Source organism: Scyliorhinus torazame, chromosome 25 (genome assembly GCF_047496885.1).
Source record: "Scyliorhinus torazame isolate Kashiwa2021f chromosome 25, sScyTor2.1, whole genome shotgun sequence".
Taxonomy (NCBI): domain Eukaryota; kingdom Metazoa; phylum Chordata; class Chondrichthyes; order Carcharhiniformes; family Scyliorhinidae; genus Scyliorhinus; species Scyliorhinus torazame.
Genome location: NC_092731.1, coordinates 9,195,736 through 9,217,342, shown reverse-complemented (window position 1 = coordinate 9,217,342; position 21,607 = coordinate 9,195,736). Strand labels below are relative to the sequence as shown.

At 47.4% G+C, this 21,607-nt stretch overlaps 2 protein-coding genes and 1 long non-coding RNA gene across 6 annotated transcripts in view; 1 reads left to right on the top strand and 2 right to left on the bottom strand.

Annotated features, from left to right (window-relative positions):
• LOC140402295 (cytochrome P450 2C38-like) overlaps positions 1 to 662 on the bottom strand; it is a 102,045-nt gene extending 101,383 nt beyond the window's left edge. The window contains exon 1 of the mRNA XM_072489965.1: positions 222 to 662. Coding sequence (XP_072346066.1) covers positions 222 to 431 — 210 coding nt within the window. The 5' untranslated portion in view covers positions 432 to 662. The remainder of the gene's footprint in view (positions 1 to 221) is intronic.
• LOC140402296 (uncharacterized) overlaps positions 1 to 21,607 on the top strand; it is a 269,290-nt gene that overhangs the window by 202,499 nt on the left and 45,184 nt on the right. For all 3 annotated transcript variants that reach the window (XR_011938111.1, XR_011938110.1, XR_011938115.1), the window contains 3 exons: positions 6,276 to 6,419; positions 20,155 to 20,366; positions 21,037 to 21,094. This is a non-coding gene — a long non-coding RNA (uncharacterized lncRNA). The remainder of the gene's footprint in view (positions 1 to 6,275; positions 6,420 to 20,154; positions 20,367 to 21,036; positions 21,095 to 21,607) is intronic.
• LOC140402292 (cytochrome P450 2C3-like) overlaps positions 7,003 to 21,607 on the bottom strand; it is a 66,973-nt gene continuing 52,368 nt past the window's right edge. For both annotated transcript variants that reach the window (XM_072489958.1, XM_072489959.1), the window contains exon 9: positions 7,003 to 20,359. In XM_072489958.1, the coding sequence (XP_072346059.1) occupies positions 20,178 to 20,359 (182 nt within the window). In that variant the 3' untranslated portion in view covers positions 7,003 to 20,177. The remainder of the gene's footprint in view (positions 20,360 to 21,607) is intronic.

The window sequence follows — 21,607 nt, the reverse complement described above, 5'->3', positions numbered from 1 at the left end:
GGGCGGAAACCGGAACACCCGGAGGAAACCCACGCAGACACGGGGAGAACGTGCAAACTTCATAGACAGTGACTCAAGCCAGGTATATAACCTGGGTCCCTGACGCTGTAAAGCAACAGTTCTAACCACTGTGCTACCATGCTCCCAAATGAGTCAAAACGTTTAAAGGAAAGGAACAAAGTTGGAATGAAAAACGGGCATTGCAGTATTCAGCACCTTACCTTCATGAGAGACTTGTTTGGTGCTCTTCTATCCACTTGGAATAGGTTGCCAAGAATTGGGAGGGCAGAAGGCCCTGGGGGGAGCCTCCCTTTCCACGGCTGTTTGTGTTTAAGAAACCATTTAATGAACAGAACACTTAGCAAAACAAAAAGTAGAGTTGTGCCTGGACCATTTAAACCCATGGCGGCAGCTAAGGAATACAGAAACATTTCAGCGATCTGGTCCCCAATACTCGGAGTGCTGTCTCACTGGGGAAACAGTTGCTGGCTATCGACGGCTGTCTTCAACGGCACTGCTGCACCTCCTGTGTTGACGGCACACAGTCTAATATTAGCGAGGCTCTGAGACAGGTTGCGGTGTTTGCACGTCTGTTTCGTTTCAGAGGATGTATTTGTCAACCTGGAAAACTAGGCAGAAATTACACAGAGGGTACACGGGCTGCAAACATCTGACAACCCAGAAGAACCTTACTCATTATCTTGTAAACATGTGATCATATACTCTGAGGAATTGGAACACTCCCTCTCCATAGCTCAGAGGAATTTGTTTAAAGGAACTGAATATGAAAATTTGTTCTTACTACATGAGAGAACAGGGCCTGGATTCTCCACACCCCAACGCCAAAATCGCGTTCAGCGACGGGGCGGAGAATCCAGTTCCTCGCAAGAAATCAGGACTCCGAGAGTACGCCCCGCCGACTATCTGAGGCCCGCCCCACTATTCTCCGTCCCCGACTGGCTGAATTCCTGACGGCATGGAACACTTATGCTCCCACCGTCCATGATACCCACGTGGCGGCTACGGATTCAGTCCATGGCCACTACAGTCGAGGGAGGGCCAAACAGGGTGCAGAGGGGGACGTCTCATTCGGGACTGGGGGCTATGTGGCGGGCGGTCCGGGATGGGTGAGCGGCCGATTCAGGGCACTATTTCGGGGTCCACGTCCGCGGGCTGAGTCCGCCATGGGGCATGGCGCGGCCACTGGAGGCCGTCACTGTGCGCATGCGCGGCCTCTGACCCGGAAATGCGGGAGGACGTATCGGCAGGTGGAGCTGCAAACTCCACGACAGCTGCCGATACGTCCCCTGCAAGGCAGTGAATCTGTGGCTTTTTGACGCCAGGTTCCTGACGTAAAGACCACAATTTGCACAACGGCGTGGGGACATAGTCCCAAAAATGGAAAATCCAGCCCAGGATTCTTGCCTCAGCTTTGGAGCTTTATTCCATGTTTTTTTTTTCTCCTCCCACAGTGACCTATTGGATGACCTTTGAAAGCAGAACGAAAGGTAGTGTGGACTGTCCTTGTGTTGATGAACCCCAGACGATAATTTTATAATGTTTGTGGCATTTCAGAAGATAGCAAAATTAGTTTTCAGCAAATATCTAGAAAGTTGTAATTGCTGCATACTCCTCAGTTCCTGATCTGCACATCCTCCCCGTGTGAGCGTGGGTTCCCTCCGGGTGCTCCGGTTTCTTCCCACAGTCCAAAGATGTGCAGGTTAGGTGAATTGGCCATGATAAATTGCCCTTAGTGTCCAAAATTGCCCTTAGAGTTGGGTGGGATTACTGGGTTATGGGGATAGGGTGGAGGTGTTGACCTTGGGTAGGGTGCTCTTCCCAAGAGCCGGTGCAGACTCGATGGGCCGAATGGCCTCCTTCTGCACTGTAAATTCAATGATAATCTATGATTAATCTAGGACAAAGGTTCAGCACAACATCGTGGGCCGAAGGGCCTGTTCTGTGCTGTATTTTTCTATGTTCTATGTTCTATGAGTATTGGCCGGAATTCTCCGGCTGTTGGGATTCATTTTCCCCGCTGGCAGTGCACCGCTTCCCGCAGGTTTCCCGGCAGCATGAGGTGGCTTCCACAGGAAATCCCATTGACAACCGGCAGGAATAGAGATTTCCGCCATCAGTAAATGGTGTGCTGCCAAGAAACATGCTGCTGGGGGACCGGAGAATCTAGCAACGTCTAATCCTAAACTTTGTGTTGCCCATTCTGTGTATAAAGGCTTCTGGGTAAAAATGACTGTTAGCCTGCATCCATTTTCTTAAACCTGAAGTATAATATCCTGAATGCTTATGAATTCTGTCTATTTATTTGGGTGTTTCGTCACAGGGTAAATAGAACGTAAGTGCTGAAGGGTGGTGCAGATTTGGTCTCAGGTCTTTAAGGAGGGTGGAGGATGAGATGCTGGTGAGGATGATGTTGGATAAATTAATTCAGGGGTGAATAAGTATGGATTGTGATTTCAGTTGTGCTGGAAGCAAAATTCAAAAGAATATTGAATAATGCTGACAGGAAATGTGAAAGAGTGTTATTATTATACATCTTCTTATTTAAATCCATTGCTGATGTCATCAGTGAGTGCTGTGATGTCATTAGTTCTGATTCTATTCTGTTACTGTTATTTTGATGTTTAGCTTGCTGCTCCCGTTTTTGAGTCCATGCTGTATTTTAAATTGCATTATTTTTAGATATTAAAGAAGATTAACTTTATTAACTTAACCAACAACGTGTTTCGACTACCCTTTCATGTTCAAGTTACCACAGAAATCTAATAAAACACAGCAAGTAAAAAAGTCGAGGTAAGTATTCAGATGGATTTCTCAAACACAGGCAGCTTAGAAATAATGTTCAGTGTTACAAGGGGCTGGTCCTGGGTACTGAACTTTAGGGTCTATTTAATATGAGTAAATCCCCGGGTCCTGATGGATTTCATCCTAGAATCTTAAAAGTGGCGAGTGAGATAGTTGATGTATTGGTTTAATTTGGGGGGAACAGAAATCAGAAAAATACAGGCCAGTTAGCTTAACATCTGTCAGAAGGCAAATGTTAGAAGCTACTGTTAAAGATGTTATAGCAGAGCACTTAAAGATGCCAGGCAATCAGGCAGAGTCAACATGTGTTTTGTGAAATTTTGACCAATTTATCTGAGTTCATTCAAGGAATCAAATGTGCTATGGATAAAGGGGAACCGGTGGATGTACTATACTTAGATTTCCAGAAGATATTTGATAAGGTGCCACATCAAAGGTTATTGCAGAAAATAAAAACTCATGGCATAGGAGATAATTTATTGGCATAGATCAAAGATGAGCTAGCTCACAGCAATCAGAATGTCGGTGTAAATGGGTCTTTTTCTGGCTGGCGGGACGTAATGCATGATATGCCACAGGGATTAGTGTTGGGACCTCAACTTTTTACAATTTACATAAAGGACTTGGTTGAAGGCAAAAAAGTTATGCTTTCTCAATTTGCTGATGATACAAAGATAGGTGGGAAAGTTGTGAAGAGGACATAAGGAGGCGACAAAGGTGTCTGGATAGGTTAAGTTGTGGGCAATGATCGAGCAGATGTATAAATGGGAAAATGGGAAATTGTCTATTTTGGCAGCAAGAATTTTAAACAAGCATATTATCGAAAATGTGAGAGATTGCAGAGTTCTGAGGTGTGGATGGATCTGGGTGTCTGAGTGCATGAATCACAAGAGGCTAGTGTACAGGTATATAGCATGTAATTAGGAAAGCTAATACAGTATTATCATTTATCCAAGGGCAATTGAATATAAAATTGGGAGATAATGCTTCAAATTGTACATAAAGCTGGTGAGACCACATCAGGAGTACTGTGTATCAGTCTTGTTCTCCCTTTTAAAGGAAGGATGTAAATGCATTAGAAGCAGTTCAGAGAAGTTTACCAAAGTAATACCAGGAATGGGTAGGTTGTCTTATTAGGAAAGGTTTGAAAGGTTAGGCTTATATCCACTGGAGTTTCAAAGAGTAAGTGCCAACTTGATTGAAGCCTTTAAGATCCTGAGGGTTATTGACAGCGTGGATGTGCAGAGTATGTTTCCTCTTATGGGAGAACCTGGAACTATGCGTCGCTGTTTAAAAATAAGAGGTTCCCCCATTTAAGATAGCAGAAACTTTGAATATTTAAAAGGCAGAGGTAGATTCTTGATAAACAAGGCGGTGAAAGGTTGCCGGGGATAGACGGGAGGTTACAGTCAAATGAGCCGTGATCTTATTGAATAACGGATCAAGCTGGAGTAGCCTGCTTCTACTCCTAATTCATCTACATTGGAAATACATAGGGCGGGATTCTCTGTCGGCCGATGCCGGAATTGGGAAATGTGATTGGGCGGAGAATTGGTTTTGACACTGAAATCGTGGCGGGCACCGGTTTCACGTCAAATCGCAATTCTCCGTTGCCTCGAAAGCAGCGTTAATGCATTCCAGAACGCACGTACAGTAAACAGCGTTGGCATGTGATTAGCGGACCATATCCGGTATTTTCCAGGGCCTCTGCTGGGACAAATTCCCGATGGCGAAGTTCACTTGTTCTTTTTTAAATCATGAGACCGACGCCGTGGCTGCTGAGGGATAGAGAGGGGGTACAGAAAGTGTCCAATATTGCCATAGTTTGCTGACAGCCGTGCTGTTGCGCACGCCTCTGACTGTCCATTGTGAACTTAGGGCCATGGGTCGTGTACCCCAAGCCACCCCCGAGGTGCCTTCTGGTCCCAGCCAAACCATCAGCAGGTTGGACTTGCTCCAGCACAACCAGTGTCATCTTGTTGGCTGGGATGAGTATGTGTGGGAGGGCAATGTGTATATGCGGTTGCAGCTTGTCAGCCTCCTGAGTGTCAATTGCAAATCCTCCCACCTTTCATGAGCATAGTCTCCTCGATCCCAAACCCTCGGCAGTACTACCCTCGCACCCTTGCACTGCCATCCTGGTACCAGGGTAGTGCTCCTGCCAGCTATGCAATTATCCAGGCACCTTGGCAATGCCAGGGTGGCAGTGGCAAAGTGCCAAGGTGCCCATGTACCAAGGGGAGGGCCAGGGGGCCACCCTGCACTTACTCTGACCACCCAGTGGTCTCCGACAGCCCAGGAGAGCCCCCGGGTGCCGTTCCGTCTGGACCACGTTTATGAGGCCGGTAGATCCCGGGAGGCTGGTGGATCTCAGGTAAGCTCACCAAAGTCGGTTTAAAACCTGACTCCGATGCTTCGTCGGACTTGGGTAGATCCCTTGAGGTGTGAAGGCTGCCGGGAAACATGCGGGAGGCTTTTCCCGGCATTCACCAGCTGCACTGTGCTTGGTCATAGCACAGGGCACTCGGTGAAGTGCCCATAATTTCTATGCATGAAATCAATTCAAAAAGGTGGTCTATGTAGTGGACGTCTATTCCTTTTAGGTAATATTTGGCGTTCTTGAACTCGGCTACTTGCGATCTCCAACGTGTCCTCATTCCAAAGGGTGCAGAGGAGACTTTATCAGGATGTTGTCTGGGCCGGAGAGTTTTAGCTCTGTGGAACGATTGGATAGACTGGGGTTGTTTTTCTTGGAGCACAGGAAACTGAGGGGGAACATGACCCAGATGTATAAAATTATGAGGGGCAGAAATAGAGTAGACAGGAAGAAACCTTTCCCCTTGGTGGAGGGATCAATAACCAGGGGGCATAGATTTACGGTTCAGGGGCAGCTGGTTTGGAGGAGATGTGAGGAAAACCTTTTTACGCAGAGGGTAGCGGAGGCAGAGATCCTCATAACATTTAAGAAGTATTTAGATTTGCACTTGCATTGCCGAGGCATAAAGGCTCTGGGCCAAGTGCTGAAAAAGAGGATTTGAATAGTTAGGTGGTTGTTTTTGACCGGTGCAGATGTGATGGGTTGAAGGGTCTTTTCTGTGCTGTAAACCTCGACGATTGCTGAAACGAAGAAGTTACATACAACTGTCCCAATCTCCGGAGTTTAAAAATAATTTTAGTGAAAAATTATCACTCGCTGCCCTAACTATTGTGCCCTCTTCCTGACCTACATATTCTGACCTATTCAATTATTGCATTATGGAATTCAACAGTCAGTTGAAAAGAATAAATTCTCCTATGTTACGGATTCTTTCCAGAACAAATTATGTTTGGGCTGTGGTTATGAACATGAAGTGAATAAATCTGATTTATTTTAAAAGTGAGTAAATGCATGTCAGTACTTTATTGAAGTTTTGTGTGAAGATGCACCATCTCTTTTTCTTAATTCTCTTTAGTTTCAGGCAGTAGCACACTTTCAGCTAAAGTAGAGGAATCTCCCATTCTGTGGCTGCCTTTGGAGCTCTTGATACCATTGCTGGGTGATGGAAAATGAAAGTCTGACTCTCATTTTGATGTGGAGATGCCGGCGTTGGACTGGGGTGAGCACAGTAAGAAGTCTTACACCAGGTTAAAGTTCAACAGGTTTGTTTCAAACACTAGCTTTCGGAGCGCTGCTCCTTCCTCAGGTGAATGAAGAGGTATGTTCTCATTTTGAATACAGCATTAATTTGAAAAACAGTAAATAAAGAGTATTCTCACCCCAGTGTTACTGCTGCACAGGCGCAGCATCAAATGTGCAGACCCAAATTTGGGGAATTTTAATTGGTCATCTTTTGCCGATGTCTGGATGGAGACTCTTGGAGGTTTTTTTTAATTGCCCAACGGACTGTACCAACAAACATTAATATCAGAGAGTCTAGTTTGTGGAAAAGGTCAAAAGTTGTGCTTAGTTACTTCTTGCTAATAACTTGGAAGCTGGGGCGGGGTAGGGGGGTGTAGCAGACAAGGAATCAACTATTTTATCCCTTGTGGGAAATGTTCACAAATCCCAGCATATAAGGGAAGTCCAAAACACAGTTCAGACATGGGCATCTTCTGATGTAAGGTCATGACCTTCCTCTGAGTGATGGATAAATTATCACAGTTGTGTCTGTGATACAGCAACAAGTCCAGTACACAGAATGAATACCTGAGACAACTTTATTTTATAGCTGTTTAAACAAATGTTATAACAATTCTATAGGATTACAGAAAAATGATATAATATACACTTGTATCATTGCTTCATTTCTGCTTTTATATCGATTAATTTCGTTTGCTCATCGTGTATCAGACTGTTGGTAAGTGTTGTGATGCCAGCAAAGAGAATTTCTTAAACTACCTTCATAGTGTAAGTATACAGCATAGATTTATTAGCAGGAGAGTTCTTGTATATGAGCAAGATTGATCACTCAAGTGGGAATTCTGAAACATGTTACCTAATTTAATTTTTTTATCTTTTCACCGTTTGGGAAGCCTTTGTGAGAAAATTGGTCAACAAAACCAGTGACTACATTACAAATCCACTTTCACTGCTGGGAAGAGCTTCAGGACATGAGTGGAAGGCAGTATATAAATTCAAGTCCTGGACGTCCGATGGCAGCCAGGGTGTGAGCGGTCACACATTTGGCAGCTCCCGCTCAAGGGTGTGTTTTTCGGAACTGCTCCCCGTCCGGACGGTGGATGTGTGGTTGAAAGTATAGTGCTAGCCAGAGGGAAGTCTGACTCCACTGGTGGGACTGCTGGATGGATCCACAGACCAGAAGTTGGTCGCGAACAAGAGAGCAGCTGGAACAGGAGAATGTTTAAGATGGCGGAGGGTAAAGGGCCTACACTGCCGACCCAATGGTCGATGGATCAACTGGTGGACTTCTTAAACGAGACGTTCTGCCAGCAGAGGAGCGAGGCGCATGAGGACTTAGCTAAGGCCGGATCTGCTGAAGTCAGGAATCGATCAAGTGGAGCAGAGGCTGGAGTCCCAGAGCCAAGCTATCCGGAAAGTGGAGGAGTCGGCCGAGGTAGGAGTAATGCGGGAGACCCAGAAGAGGCTAGAGGGGAAGGTAGAGTACTTTGAGAATCGCTCCCGGAGGCAAAACCTGAGAATTGTAGGGATGCCTGAAGGCATCGAGGGAGCGGACGCTGCCACGTATGTGGTCAGAATGTTGGAAAAGCTGATGGGAGAGGGGGTCTCTGACCGCCGCTGGAGGTTGACCGAGCACATAGGGCGCTGATGAGGAGGCTGCAGGCGAACAATCCTCCGAGGGCAATGGTGGTGTGTCTTCACTGGTTCCTAGATGAGGAAAAGATTCTGAGATGGGCGATGTAGATGATGGGATGCACCTGGGAGGGGAGTGGGCTGCGGGTGCATCAGGGTCTGTGCCCTGATCTGGCAAAGAGGAGGGCTGGGTTTAACCGGGTGAAGGCTGCCCCCTTTAAAAAGGGGGTGAAGTTAGGGATGTTGTACCCGGCTCGCTTCTGGGTGACCTTTCACAACAGAGAGCACTATTTTTGGACACCAGAGGAGGCGATGGAGTTTTTGAGAGACAATTGGATGGCAGGTGAAGGAGGACATTAAACTGTGGAGGAGGGATGTGGAGATGAATGATGTTTCCTTCCCCCACCCCCCGCCCCCCTCCTGTTTTTGGTAATCCCTGTATCTTTTGTTCTGTTGGTGGTTGGGGAACCTTTTTCCTCCAAGATCTTTCAATGCGATGAGGGGTGAGTGCACCTATTGTGCTTTTGGGTTTTCTTCCTTTGTTGTTTTTTCTTGTTGCACTGTTGGTTGCGAGACGTGCGAGCGGGACGGAGGGGAATCAGTGCGGGTAATGAGGTTTAGGCGCCTTGAGCGGGGGCTGCCAGGCTAACTGGGCGGGCTAGTTACCGGGAGCAGAGTGGGGGGTGAGCAGGTGGTTAGTGAAGTAGAGGGGGAGGGTTTTGTTGTTTTATCTGGGAGGGCGGGCTGCTGACAAAGGTGTGCTGTGGCTGTGGCGTTATATGGGAGGGAGTAGTGATGGTGGACCTCCGGGTGTGGGCCTGAAGGGGCGCATGGCACGGGTGGGGGGCTGACCTAAGGAGGAGTATGGTTGGGTGCTGGTCAATAAGCACGTGCCGTTTGAGGTGGGGAATATAGGAGCGGATTCGGGTGTTCATAAGTGGGAAATTGGAGGGTATGCCTGTAGTTCTGGTAAATGTTTATGCTCCAAACTGGACTGATGTGGAGTTTATGAGGCGAGTATTGGGGAAATCCTGGATCTGGACTTGCAACAGCTGATTATGGGTGGGGATCGATCTTCATCCCCAAGGCCTTCATCCAGAATGTAGATAGCTTAATTATGGCATTTGTGTGGGGGACAAGAATCATAGAGTCACCAAATCAACACTGCAAAGGGGGAAAATTAAGAGAGGCCTGGCACTGCCAAACCTGCAATATTATCACTGGGCAGCAACAACGGAAAGGGTGAGGGGTGGGTGTACGAGCCCAACTTGGAGCGGGTACAGATGGAGGAGGCAGCCTGCAAGGGAACGACCCTTCGAGCCCTGGCCGCGGCAGCACTCCCATCCCCCTCGGCAAAATACACATCGAGCCCAGTGGTAATGGCCACACTGAAAATGTGAGGCCAGCTAATACAACATTTTGGGCTGACCAGGATGTCGCCATGGCCCCCATCTGCAGAAACCACAGAGGCCCGCCAGCCATACTAGACGCAACGTTTAACAAATGGAAACAGGACGGGGGAACGCTGACAGTTCGGGACTTCTACGTAGGGCACATACTAACGACACTGAACGTGGTCAATAATATCATTTATATAGATTGTAAACAGTTGTGGTCCGAGGACTGAACCCTGCGGCAGCCCACTTGTTACAGTTCGCCAACCAGAAAAGGACCCATTTAACCCAACCCTCTGCTTTCTGTCAGTCAACCAAGCCTCATCCAATCGAGTACTCTACCCCCAATCCCCTGCGGTCCCACCTTCTGGATCAATCTTGCGACACCTTCTCAAACGCCTTCTGGAAGTTTAGATATACCACATCCACAGTTTCCTCATTATCCACCTTGCTGGTTACGTCCTCAAAGAACTCAAGCAAGTTTGTCAAGCATGCCTTACTCTTCATAAGACCATGCTGCCAATGGTGGATTGAGCTTTATCTTTCCAAATATTCAGTCATCTCCACCTTAATGATTGATTCCAGCAAGTTCCCAACCATAGAGGTCAAGCTACTGGTCTATAGTTTCCTACGTTTGTCTCTCTCCATTTTTGAATAAGGGCATCACATTCGCGGGTTTCCAATCCATTGGAATCCAGAGAATTTCAAAATATCAACCAATGCAGCCACTATCTCTGCTGCCACCTTCTTTAATGCTCTCGGGTGCAGGCCATCAGGTCCTGGAGACTTATCTGCCTTTAGTCCCACTAGATTATACAATACCATCTCCCTAGTGATGGTTATTGAAGTAAGTTCCTCTGCATTAATTGCAGTTCTTAGAATTTTTTTATTATCCTGTACTGTGAAGACAGAGACAAAATATTGGTTCAGTTCCTCTGCCATCTCTGTGTTCCACATTATTACCTCACCAGTTTCGTCCTCTAAAGCGGCAACATTTACTTTAGCTATTATTTTCCTCTTTATATTCTTATAGAAGCTCTTGGTATCAGTGTTTATGTTTTCTGCTAGTTTCCTTTCGTAGTTCATCTTAACTTTTTTAAGGGGTGGCACGGTAACGCAATGGTTAGCACTTCTGCCTCTCGGTGCTGAGAACCCGGGTTCAATCCTGGCCCCAGATCACTGTCCACATGGAGTTTGCACATTCTCCCCAAGTCTGCATAGGTCTCACCCCACAACCCAAAGATGTGCGGGGTAGGTGGCTTGGTCACCTTAAATTGCCTCTTAGTTGGAAAAAAATAATAGGATACACTTTTTTTTAAAAAATTTTAATCTTAGCTTTTTTCATTCTATTTTTAGTAGCTTTTTGCTGACCCTTAAAGTTCTCCCAATCCTCCTAGCTTACCACTAGCTTTTGCAGTATAGTATCCCCTAGTGTTTGCCTTTATGTCCTCCTTGACTTCCTTAATTAGCAATGAAACGTTTTTCTCCCTTTTACAATTCCTCTTCCACTTGGGAATATACTTTAACTGAGAGGTGTTTAATATCTCCCTGAACATCCGCCATTGTTCCTGAACTATCCTATCCTCAATTATTTGGGCCCAGCCTACCTGGACCAACTCTTTCCTCAGAATTATTACCTGTATAATTACCTCTGTCCAACGCTAAAACTCTAGTATGGCACTCTGTCCTCTCTCACTCAATCTGAATTTGAAATTATAGCATGCTATGATCATTCCTTCTAAGAGGATCCTTAGCGACAAGACTATTTATCAATCCTCCTTCATTACATAATACTGAATCTAAAATACCTGTTGGACTTTAACTTGGTGTTGTAAGACTTCTTACTGAAATCAAAACTAGCCTGCTCTCTGGCTGGCTCCACAACATACTGCTCTAATAAACAATCCCTCATGCACTCTATGAAATCTCCTTCGAGACTACCCTTTTCGAAAGACGTGCTGTTAGGTAATTTGGACATTCTGAATTCTCCCTCTGTGTACCCGAAAATGGGTGCCGGAATGTGACGACTAGGGGGTTTTCACAGTAACTTCATTGCAGTGTTAATGTAAGCCTACTTGTGAGAATTAAGATTATTATTATTGCCAATTTGATTGATCCAGTCAGTATGCATGGACTGCACAGTGGTTATCACAGTTGCTTCACTGCACCAGGATCACAGGTTCGATTCCCGGTTTGGGTCACTGTCTGTGCGGACTCTGCACGTTCTCCCTGAATCTGCGTGGGTTTTCTCCGGGTGCTCCGGTTTCCTCCCACAAGTCCAGAAGATGTGCTGTTAGGTAATTTGGACATTCTGAAATCTCCCTCTGTGTACCCGAACAGGCACCGGAATGTGGCGATTTTCACAGTAACTTCAGCTAGAACCAGCTTGGAACCAGCTAGAGGAGAGAGCAGTGATGGAGTACTGCTGTTGTGTATATGTAATTGTAAATAAAGTTATTTCTTTCCGATTCTACAAACTCGTGCTGGATTCTTCATGGCCCTCATAAAACCGGCGACGAGAGTTAAAGTGGATAGCTGGCTACGTTGCTGAAGCCACCTCCCTGGATTTTTGTTAGATACAGGTTGGAAGTTTTTTTTCTGTGTCACCATGCCTCTTTCTGGACGTTTGGATGTCTTTGATGCTGTACTGGAAAGTTGGAACCAGTATGCACAACGGATGCGTTACTACTTCCGGGTGAATAACATTAACGAAAATGAGCGACAGGTGGTCATTTTGCTCACCACCTGTGGCCCGTATACGTTTGTGGTGATTAGGAGCCTGACATACCCAACTGCGCCTGACTGCAAGACATTTGATGAACTTGTGGCCTTGGTGGGGCAACATTTTAACCCAACCCCGTCCACGATAGTCTAGCGTCACCAGTTTAATACCACAGAGAGGACCCCAGGAGAATCTCTTGCTGAGTTTTTATCCAGGCTACGCAGGATTGCGGAGTACTGTGACTATCGTGAGACCTTGTCAGAAATGTTATGCGATCATTTGGTTTGCGGTATTAACAACACGGCCCCGAGAGGAAGGTGTTAGCCGAGCTGACATTGACTTTTCAGCAGGCCATCCAGATAGTGTTGTCCCGAGAGCGCGCAGAACGGGGAGTGCAGGAGCTACAGGGAATGGAGGTGCATGCCTTGGGGCGCAACACCTCCAATCCAAAAGCGCCTCCCGCACATCTACTGTGCCTTGGGCGGGGCAGCGTCTGAATCGACTCCAGTGGCCGCCGGACATTCCTCCCCAAAGGGAACCTTCTCCAGAGCCGATGGATGAGGAATCATGTCAATGTCGGACGTGTGGGCGCCGGCCCCGTCGCGGACGCCAGTCCACGGGGCGCCAGAGGTGCCGTCGTTCTGACAGAAACTGGGGACAGCCCAGGGGCCGTATCTTCCATATGGATGAACCTGTGGGGACTACTCCTGAGGACGTGGAGACAGAGGATGACTGCCTGCAGCTGCATTGTGTGGCAGCTCCCCGTGTGGCCCCCATTAAGGTCACAGTACGGGTCAATGGACACCCGCTTGAGATGAAGTTGGACACTGGCGCAGTGGTCTCCGTGATTGCCCAGAGGACATTCAACCACATCAAACAGGGTGTACAGCCCCTTACATTGAAAGATACACAGTCCAGGTTGGCCACCTATACGGGGTAACCATTGGGCATTGCTGGAACTATGATGACCCCTGTTGCTTATGGTCACCAGGAGGGGCGTTTCCCGCTTATTGTGGTGCGCAGCCAGGGGCCCAGCATGTTGGGTCGGGACTGGTTGCGCCATTTGCAGCTGCAGTGGCAGCACATCCTTCAAACAGGTTCTGGAGGGTTAGTGGAGGTACTAGGACGGTAGCCAGATGTATTCCAGCCCGGTTTGGGGAAGATAAAGAAGCCTGTATCCAGGTTGAACCAGGAGCCACACCATGCTATTTCCGGGCGCCCCCGGTGCCTTACGCCTTACTCGAGAAGGTAGAAGCGGAGCTCACTCGTTTGGAGTCCTTGAGTATTATCAGGTCCGTCCGTTTCGCCGACTGGGCAGCACAAATTGTAACGGTAATGAAGCCAGATGCCATGGGTCGCCTGCGTGGCAACTATAAACGTACAGTGAATATAGCTTCCTAGCTCGACAAATAGCCAATGCCCCGCAGAGAAGATCTCTACGCGAAGCTTGCAGGCTGACTCTCGTTCACGAAATTGGACATGAGTCACGCCTACCTACAGTTGGAGCTGGACCCTGTCTCCTGGCCATATGTAACTATATTACATACAGGGCTCTGTATGAGTATACACGGTTGCCCTTTGGAGTATCCTCTGCCTGCGCTATTTTTCAGCGCATCATGGAGGGCATCTTGAGAGGTTTACCACGTGTCGCTGTTTACTTAGAGGATGTTTTGATTACGGAAACCTCAGAGCAGGAACATTTGGAAAATTTGGAGGCTGTCCTTAGATGCTTCTCAGAGGCTGGAGTCCATACAAAGTGGGTCTTTCAGGCGAAGGAAGTAGTCTACCTAGGTTATCGGGTGGACTGCGAAGGTTTGCACCCCGTCACAGAGAAGGTGCATGCAATTCAACAGGTCCCTGCCCCGACTGACGCTTCGCTTCTTCATTCTTTTCTCGGCCTCATAAACTATTATGGGATGTTCCTCCCCAATCTGGCAACTGTTGTCGTCCGGGTTACTAACCCACTATGATCCTGAAAAGCCTTTGTTCATCACGTGTGTGCATCCCCATATGGTATCGAGGTTGTCCTGTCCCACAAGATGGAGAACAGAGCCGAGCGACCGATAGCTTTTGCCTCCCACACATTGACTGCAGCGGAAAAGAAGTACGCGCAGATCGCGAAGGAGGGCCTGGCGGTGGTCTTTGCAGTGAAACGCTTCTACCCTGTATGTTTACGGCTGACACTTCACTATTGTGACTGATCATGAGCCTTTGCTTGGACATTTCCAAGAGGATAAGCCAATTCCGCCCATTGCTTCCGCATGGATCAAGCGCTGAGCTCCACAGCTCGCTGCCTACAAGTATTCTCTCAAGCATAAACCAGGGACCCAGATAGCGAATGCCGATGCACTGAGCCGATTGCCTTTGTTGACCGGCCCCATGTCGACCACCACAACAGGTGAGGTGGTTGCATGCCTAAATTTTATGGACTCCTTGCCTGTCACGGCACCGCAGATCTGTGAGTGGACCCAGACGGATCCAGTCCTGTCAAAAGTTCGGCACATAGTCCTGTATGGTGGGCAACATAGGCTGCTCCCAGGCGAGTTGCAGACATTTTCCTTCACGCTGTCAGAATTTAGCATGGAAGACTGTATCCTCTTGTGGGGGATGCGTGTGGTCGTTGCGGAAAAAGGCCCGGAGTTATGTCTGATGGCCAGGCCTCGACGCCGACATTGAGAAGGTGGCCCAAAACTGCTCCATTTGCCAGGAGCATCAGATGCTTCTGCCAGTCGCGCCTCTACATCACTGGGAATGGTCAGGGAGGCCTTGGGCGTGCTTGCATGGGGTTTTCGCCGGCCCTCTTCAAGGATCCATGTTCCTTTTATTAATTAATGCCCAATCTAAATGGTTAGTGGTGCATAAGATGGTAGGCACAATGTCTTGCGCAACGATCGAGAAGATGCGTTTATCTTTCAGCACGCATGGCTTCCCCAAGGTGCTCGTCATGGACAATGGCACTCTTTTCACAAGTGAGGAGTTTGCAAGGTTCATGTAGATGTACAGCATACACCATATCCGCACCACTCTGTACCACCCGGCTTCCAATGGGTTGGCAGAGCGTGCAGTGCAGATGTTCAAATGGGGCCTAAAGAAACAGTCTTTCGGGTTTAGGGACACTAGACTGACTCATTATTTGATTTCATATAGGACCACTCCACATGCGGTCACTGGGGTAGCTCCCGCAGAACTCCTATTGGGCCGGAGACTTCGCACCCACCTTAGCATGATTTTCCCGGACATTGGCGCAAAAGTATGCTGCCCTCAAAAACGACAGGGGGTGGCCTTTCTTGGCATCGACACGATTCGGCAGTTTGCGCCTGGTGACCCGGTGTTCATTCGCGTTTTATTGGTGGTGCCCAGTTGGTCCCTGTCATTATCTTTTGACAAACGGGCCCAATCTCTCACCAGGTGCAAGCCCAGGGTCGTCTCCAGCGCAAACATTTAGACCACGTTCGGTCCAGAAGGCAGCCTCTTCCAAAGATTCCCGCCCCTGAAGCTCACTTCTACAGCCGCAGAGACCAGACAGAGTGGAGATTCATCCTCATGATCTTCCTCAGGCACTGCACTCAACACCTGTGCGGGTTGTTGCAGAGTCACTTGGAGATATGGACGGCGAGATGACGGAGGCTTTGGAATCTGACTCCGAATGGAGACACAGGATGCCTGGGAGAGGGAACTCTCGATTCCACGACCCGTGGATGAACAACCGTTACGTCGATCATCGCGGAAGCACCATTCACCTTCTCGTTACACGCCGCCCGATCCAATGCCTCATGCAAATGGTGTCCGACCTGCGGCAAAACAAGTCCGACGCCCTCCTTCGCCAGGGTCTTCAGATCCCTTGGACTTTGGGGGGGGGAAGGAATGTTTTACCTGGTTTAGCACAGGGCTAATTAGCTGGCTTTTAAAGCAGACCAAGGCAGGCCAGCAGCACGGATCAATTCCCGTACCAGCCTCCCTGAACAGGCGCCAGAATGTGGCGACTAGGGGCTTTTCACAGTAACTTCATTTGAAGCCTACTTGTGACAATAAGTGATTTTCATTTCATTTCAGACGGGGGTGAAAGAAAGGCAGCTATTAAAATAAGGGGAAGTAGATTTAGGACTGAGTTTAGGAGGAACTTCTTCACCCAAAGGGTTGTGAATCTCTGTAATTCCCTGCCCAGTGAAGCAGTTGAGGCTCCTTCTTTAAACGTTTTTAAGAAAAAGATAGATGCCTTTCTAAAGAATAAAGGGATTCGGGGATATGGTGTCCGGGCCGGAGAGTGGAGCTGAGTCCACAAAGATCAGCCACGATCTCATTGAATGGCGGAGCAGGCTCGAGGGGCCGGATGGCCTACTCCTGCTCCTAGTTCTTATGTTCTTATGTTCTTTATCTCAAATATTAGGAAGTTATTAAATATAATCATGACGCCGGAAGAGGGAAAGGAGACAGAGGTGGTGGTTGCACTAGACGCAGATAAGGTATTTGATCGAATCGAATGGGGGTATCTGATGGCGGTTCTTGAGGTTTTGTATCGGGCTGAGATTTACAGAGTGGGTACAGCTATTTTGTAAGGAACCTTTCTCAAGGTATAAATTGAACCAGAAAAAGAGTGAATATTTTGTGGTGTCTCGGCTGGGAGTGGAGGTGTGAGTGGGAGGGCTGCCATTTCGCCGGGCGACAACCCATTTCATGTATTTGAGAGTGCAGATGGCGCAAGACTTGGGGGGGGGGGGTGCTCCATAGGTACAATTGTTCTAGCCTGGTGGGGGGGTGAAAGCGGATTTGGCAAGGTGGGACAGCCTTCCTCTGTCACTGGCAGGTCGGGTGCAGGCGATTAAAAGTAATGGGTTGCCGCGATTTCTGTTTCTATTTCAGTGCCTGCCGATCTTTTTGTCGAAGGCATTCTTTAAGGTAGTGGAAAAGTCAATCACTTTGTTTATTTGGGGAGGGGGTAGGTAGCTAGGGTTAGGAAGGTGGTCCTGCAGAGAGGGCAGCAGGCGGTGGGGTTGGGCCTCCCGAATTTATTATATTACTATTGGGCGGTGAATGCAGAAAAGGTGAGGAGTTGGGTTGGAAGGGGGAAGTTCCAGTGGGTTAGAATGGAGGTGGGTCTGTGTAGGCCTTCGGGGTTGAGGGCGCTGGCAACAGCGCCGCTCCCAATGGCCCTGGGCAAGTACTGTGGGAGTCCAGTGGTGGTGGCAACACCTTAGATTTTGAGGCAGCATTTTAAGCTGGGGGCTCGGTCAGGGGAGACGTCAATTAGGGGGAACCATAGGTTTGAGCCTGGGAGGCTCGACAGGAGATTTCGGAGGTGGAGGAGAGGGAATCAGGGTATTAAAAGATCTGTTCCTGGGGGGACGTTTTGCGACGTTGGAAGAGTTGGGGAAGAAATATGGACTGGGGCAAGTAGAAGGGTACCTGCAGCTTTAAGACTTTGCTAGGAAGGAGGTTCAGAGCTTCCCAATTCGGCCTACCCCCTCATTGTTGGAAGAGGTATTGACGGCAGGGGAAATGGAGAAGGGAGTGGTGTCGGCGATCCCCGGGAGGATTTTGGGGGAGGGAGGGCTGTCCATTGGGGATGAAAGCCAAGTGAGAGGAAGAGTTGTGGAAGGTTATGGAAGACGGTTTGTGGTGTGAGGTACTCAGGAGGGGGAACGCCACAACCTCATGCGCAAGGTTGGGCTGATATGGCTGAAGATTGTGTTTAGGGCGCACCTCACGAGGCGGAGAATTAACTGACACTTTGAGGGAGTGGAGGACGTCTGTGTGGGTTGTGGGAGGAGCCCTGCAAACCATGGACATGTGTTTTGATCCTGTCTGAAGCTGGAGAAGTATTGGAGGGCGGTTTTCAGTGTCAACTTGGAAGCCATTTTCGGGGTGCCGGACTGGCCCGAGCTGCAGGTGGGTGCGGGCACAGAAGTTTTAGCCTTCGCCTCGCTGATTGCTCATAAGCGGGTCCTGTTTGGGTGGAGGTCAGCTTCTCCGCCCTGTGCCTCGGCTTGGCAGGGGGATCGACTTGAATTTCTGACTCTCGAGAAGGTGAAGTTTGAGCTGAGGAGGATCAAGGAAGGGTTCTATAATTTATGGGGACTGTTTATTATGGACTTTCGAGAATTGGTTGCTATTGAATATTAGGGAGGGGAGGGGGGGCTAGGATTATTGTTGACTTTGATGACACCGTTTACTTATTGACTGTTAATTTATTTTACCGAGAATGTACGGGTGGAATTTTTGGTCTGTATATTGAGGGGGTGCTGTTTTTGTTTGGGGGATTGTTATTGTATTTGTGTTTTTTTGTTTTATCTTTTGTTGTTTATTTGATGACAATGTCGAAAATGAGGAGAATAAAAAGATGTTTTTAAGAAAAAGGATTCCTTATTAGCCAATCAAATCACAGCCTTCCTGTGATACCACTTTTCAGTTTTTCTCCCCTAATCAGTGAATCAGTGAAACCACATACCTTCCCAGGCTGCGCGACAAAAATCTCCCGCTCAGCTCTGCTCCCGATTTCACCTTCTCCCAGTTTCATCCAACTCCCTGTTTTTCACCCAACTCTAAAACACTCTCATCCAGCCAAGTAGCATTCACAGTGCCTTCCCTCCATAACTCCTATTCCCCTTATTAATAAAAATCTATCTATCTCTGTCTTAAAGACACTCAGTGATTTGGCCTCCACAGCCTTCTGCGGAAACGAGCTCCACAGATTTACCAGCCTCGGGCTGAAGAAATTGCTTCTCATCTCTGTTTTAAAGGATCATCCTTTCAGTCTGAGGTTGTGTCCTCTGGTTCTAGTGTTTCCCACAAGTTGGAACATCCTCTCCACGTCTACTCTATCCAGGCCTCGCAGTATCCTGTAAGTTTAAATAAAATCCCCCCTCATCCTTCTAAACTCCAACGAGAACAGATCCAGAGTCCTCAAATGTTCCTCATAAGACAAGCTCTTCATTCCAGGGATCATTCTTGTGAACCTCCTCTGGACCCTTTCCAAGGCCAGCACATCCTTCCTTAGAAACGGCACCCAAAACTGCTCACAATAACATCATAGAATAGAATCATAGAATCCCTACAGTGCAAAAGGATGCCATTCGCCCATCAAGTGAGCACCAACCCTCTGAAAGAGCAACCTGTCCCCGTAATCTCACCTAACCTTTTGGACACATAAGGGACAATTTAGCAAGGCCAATCCACCTAACCTACACATGTTTGGAGTTTGGGAGAAAACCGGAGCACCCGGAGGAAACCCACGAGGAGAACGTGGAAACTCCATGCAGGCACAGAGAGAATATACAAATGCCATGCAAACAGTCACCCAAGGTCAGGATCAAACGCTGGTGCTGTAAGGTAGCAGTGCTAACCACTGTACCACCATGCTGCCATGACCTTATTCAGTTAGCTCCCTCTCCATCCCACCTGATCACCTTTACTCCACGACGTCCTCTCATATAACCTCCTGTATCCCCTTTCTTCTTGCCCCTACTGTCTCTTCCCTATGTTCCCTCTCTCCTAATGAGTCAAGTTGATTACAATCAAGATGCAGGAGTGAAGATGTGTTTGTAAAGTAGGCTGCAGTTTACCATGTTGATGAGTGCTGCAACTCAATCAAGAAATTGGATCATACAAAATTAAGGCAACATGTGCAGACAGCAGGGACTTCTGCAACTATAGATTAGACAGGATTCTGGATACTGAAGATCACGCTATGTTCTGAATTAGTAAATGTAAGATAGAAGTGTCAACTTTAGATCAGGTGTAGCATTGTCACCTGAGTTAATAGGCTGGCTGTTCAAGCTGCATTCCAGAGATGGACACAATCAGCACAGTACTGAGTGGGTGCTGCACTGCTATAAGTTCCATCTTTTGGATGAGACAAGCCTGACCTGCTCTCTTATGTTAATATAATACTACTATTTAAAGATAATGGTCCAATATCAATCCCTCAGCCAACATCACAAAAAACATTCTATTTTTTTCAATTCTAGATCAATTGATAACCAAGTTGATTTTAGCGAGAAATGAAATAGAACTCGTAATCATTTGGCACAGCCGTGAAACCACTTATAACTGCTGAGATGTCAATTTCCTTGTGGTCGATAACAGGCTTGAAGACAAAGCTCTGCAGCAGAGTAGTCAAGAAAAGAAAGAGTTCCATGCGAGCCAAGGATTCTCCCGGACAGATTCTTTTCCCTGAAAGGTTAAGAAAAAATTTTGAAATTTGTTTGCAGTATTGTGTTAAAACTGGATGTGGTTACTGCCTCACGGCACCGAGGACCCGTGTTTAATCCAGAACTCGGATCACTGTCCATGTGGAGTTTGCACATTCTCCCCGTGTCTGCGTGGGTCTCATCCCCACAACCCAAAGATGTGCAGGGTAGGTGGATTGGCCACACTAAATTTGAAACTTAAATTTCACGCCGGCATGGTAGCACAGTGGTTAGCACTGTTGCTTCACAGCGCCAGGGACCCAGGTTCGATTCCCGGCTTGGGTCACTGTCTACGGTGTCTGTACGTTCTCCCCGTGTCTGCGTGGGTTTCTTCCGGGCGCTCCGGTTTCCTCCCACAAGTCCCGAATGACGTGCTTGTTAGGTGAATTGGACATTCTGAAATCTCCCTCTGTGTACCTGAACAGGTGCCGGAATGTGACGACTAGGGGATTTTCAGTTACTTTAGTGCAGTGTTAATGTGAGTCTACTTGTGACACTAATAAAGATTATTATTATTAAATTGTTCCTGAATTGGAAAAAAAATTGGTACTCTAAATTTAAGAATAAATAAATAAATAATATAATATAACTGGATGTATGTGTGTGTTCAAGGTGTTAACTTTCAAAGTTTTGATATTCTGACACTTCTGCCTGTCTTAGGTGGAGTTCCCTCTTGGCATCCCATCAATCTGCACTGGATTTGAATCTTAACCATGAGGTGAATGGTCATTTTCTAACCCACATACTCAATATCCAACAAAATGTAATTTACTCGCTTATTGGTGATGGAATCCTGCAATGCTTGAGAATATTTATTGACATTTTTACTGTTTAACCCTAACCCTTTCTGTCCTCCATAATTCTCACACCCAACTAACCACAGGAATCATTTTGCCCTTTGAGGATTTGATTACCTTGTGCCAGACTAATACCTATTATCTCCAATTATGCTCCCAACCAGGTGTTTAAGTGGTGGATGGGGTGCCTATCAACCAGGCAGCCTTGTCCAGGATTATGTCGAACTTTGGAGTGTTGCTTGAGCTGCTCACATTCAGTCAAGTGGATAATATTCTATCACTTTCCTGATTTATGCCTTGTAGATGGTTTAAAGGCTTTAGGGAGCCAGGAAGTGTCTTACTCATTGCAGAATATATGGTCTCTGACCCGCTCTTGTTGCCGCAGTATTTATATTTCAGTTCAGTTCAGTTCCTGGTCAGTGGTAACCCCCAAA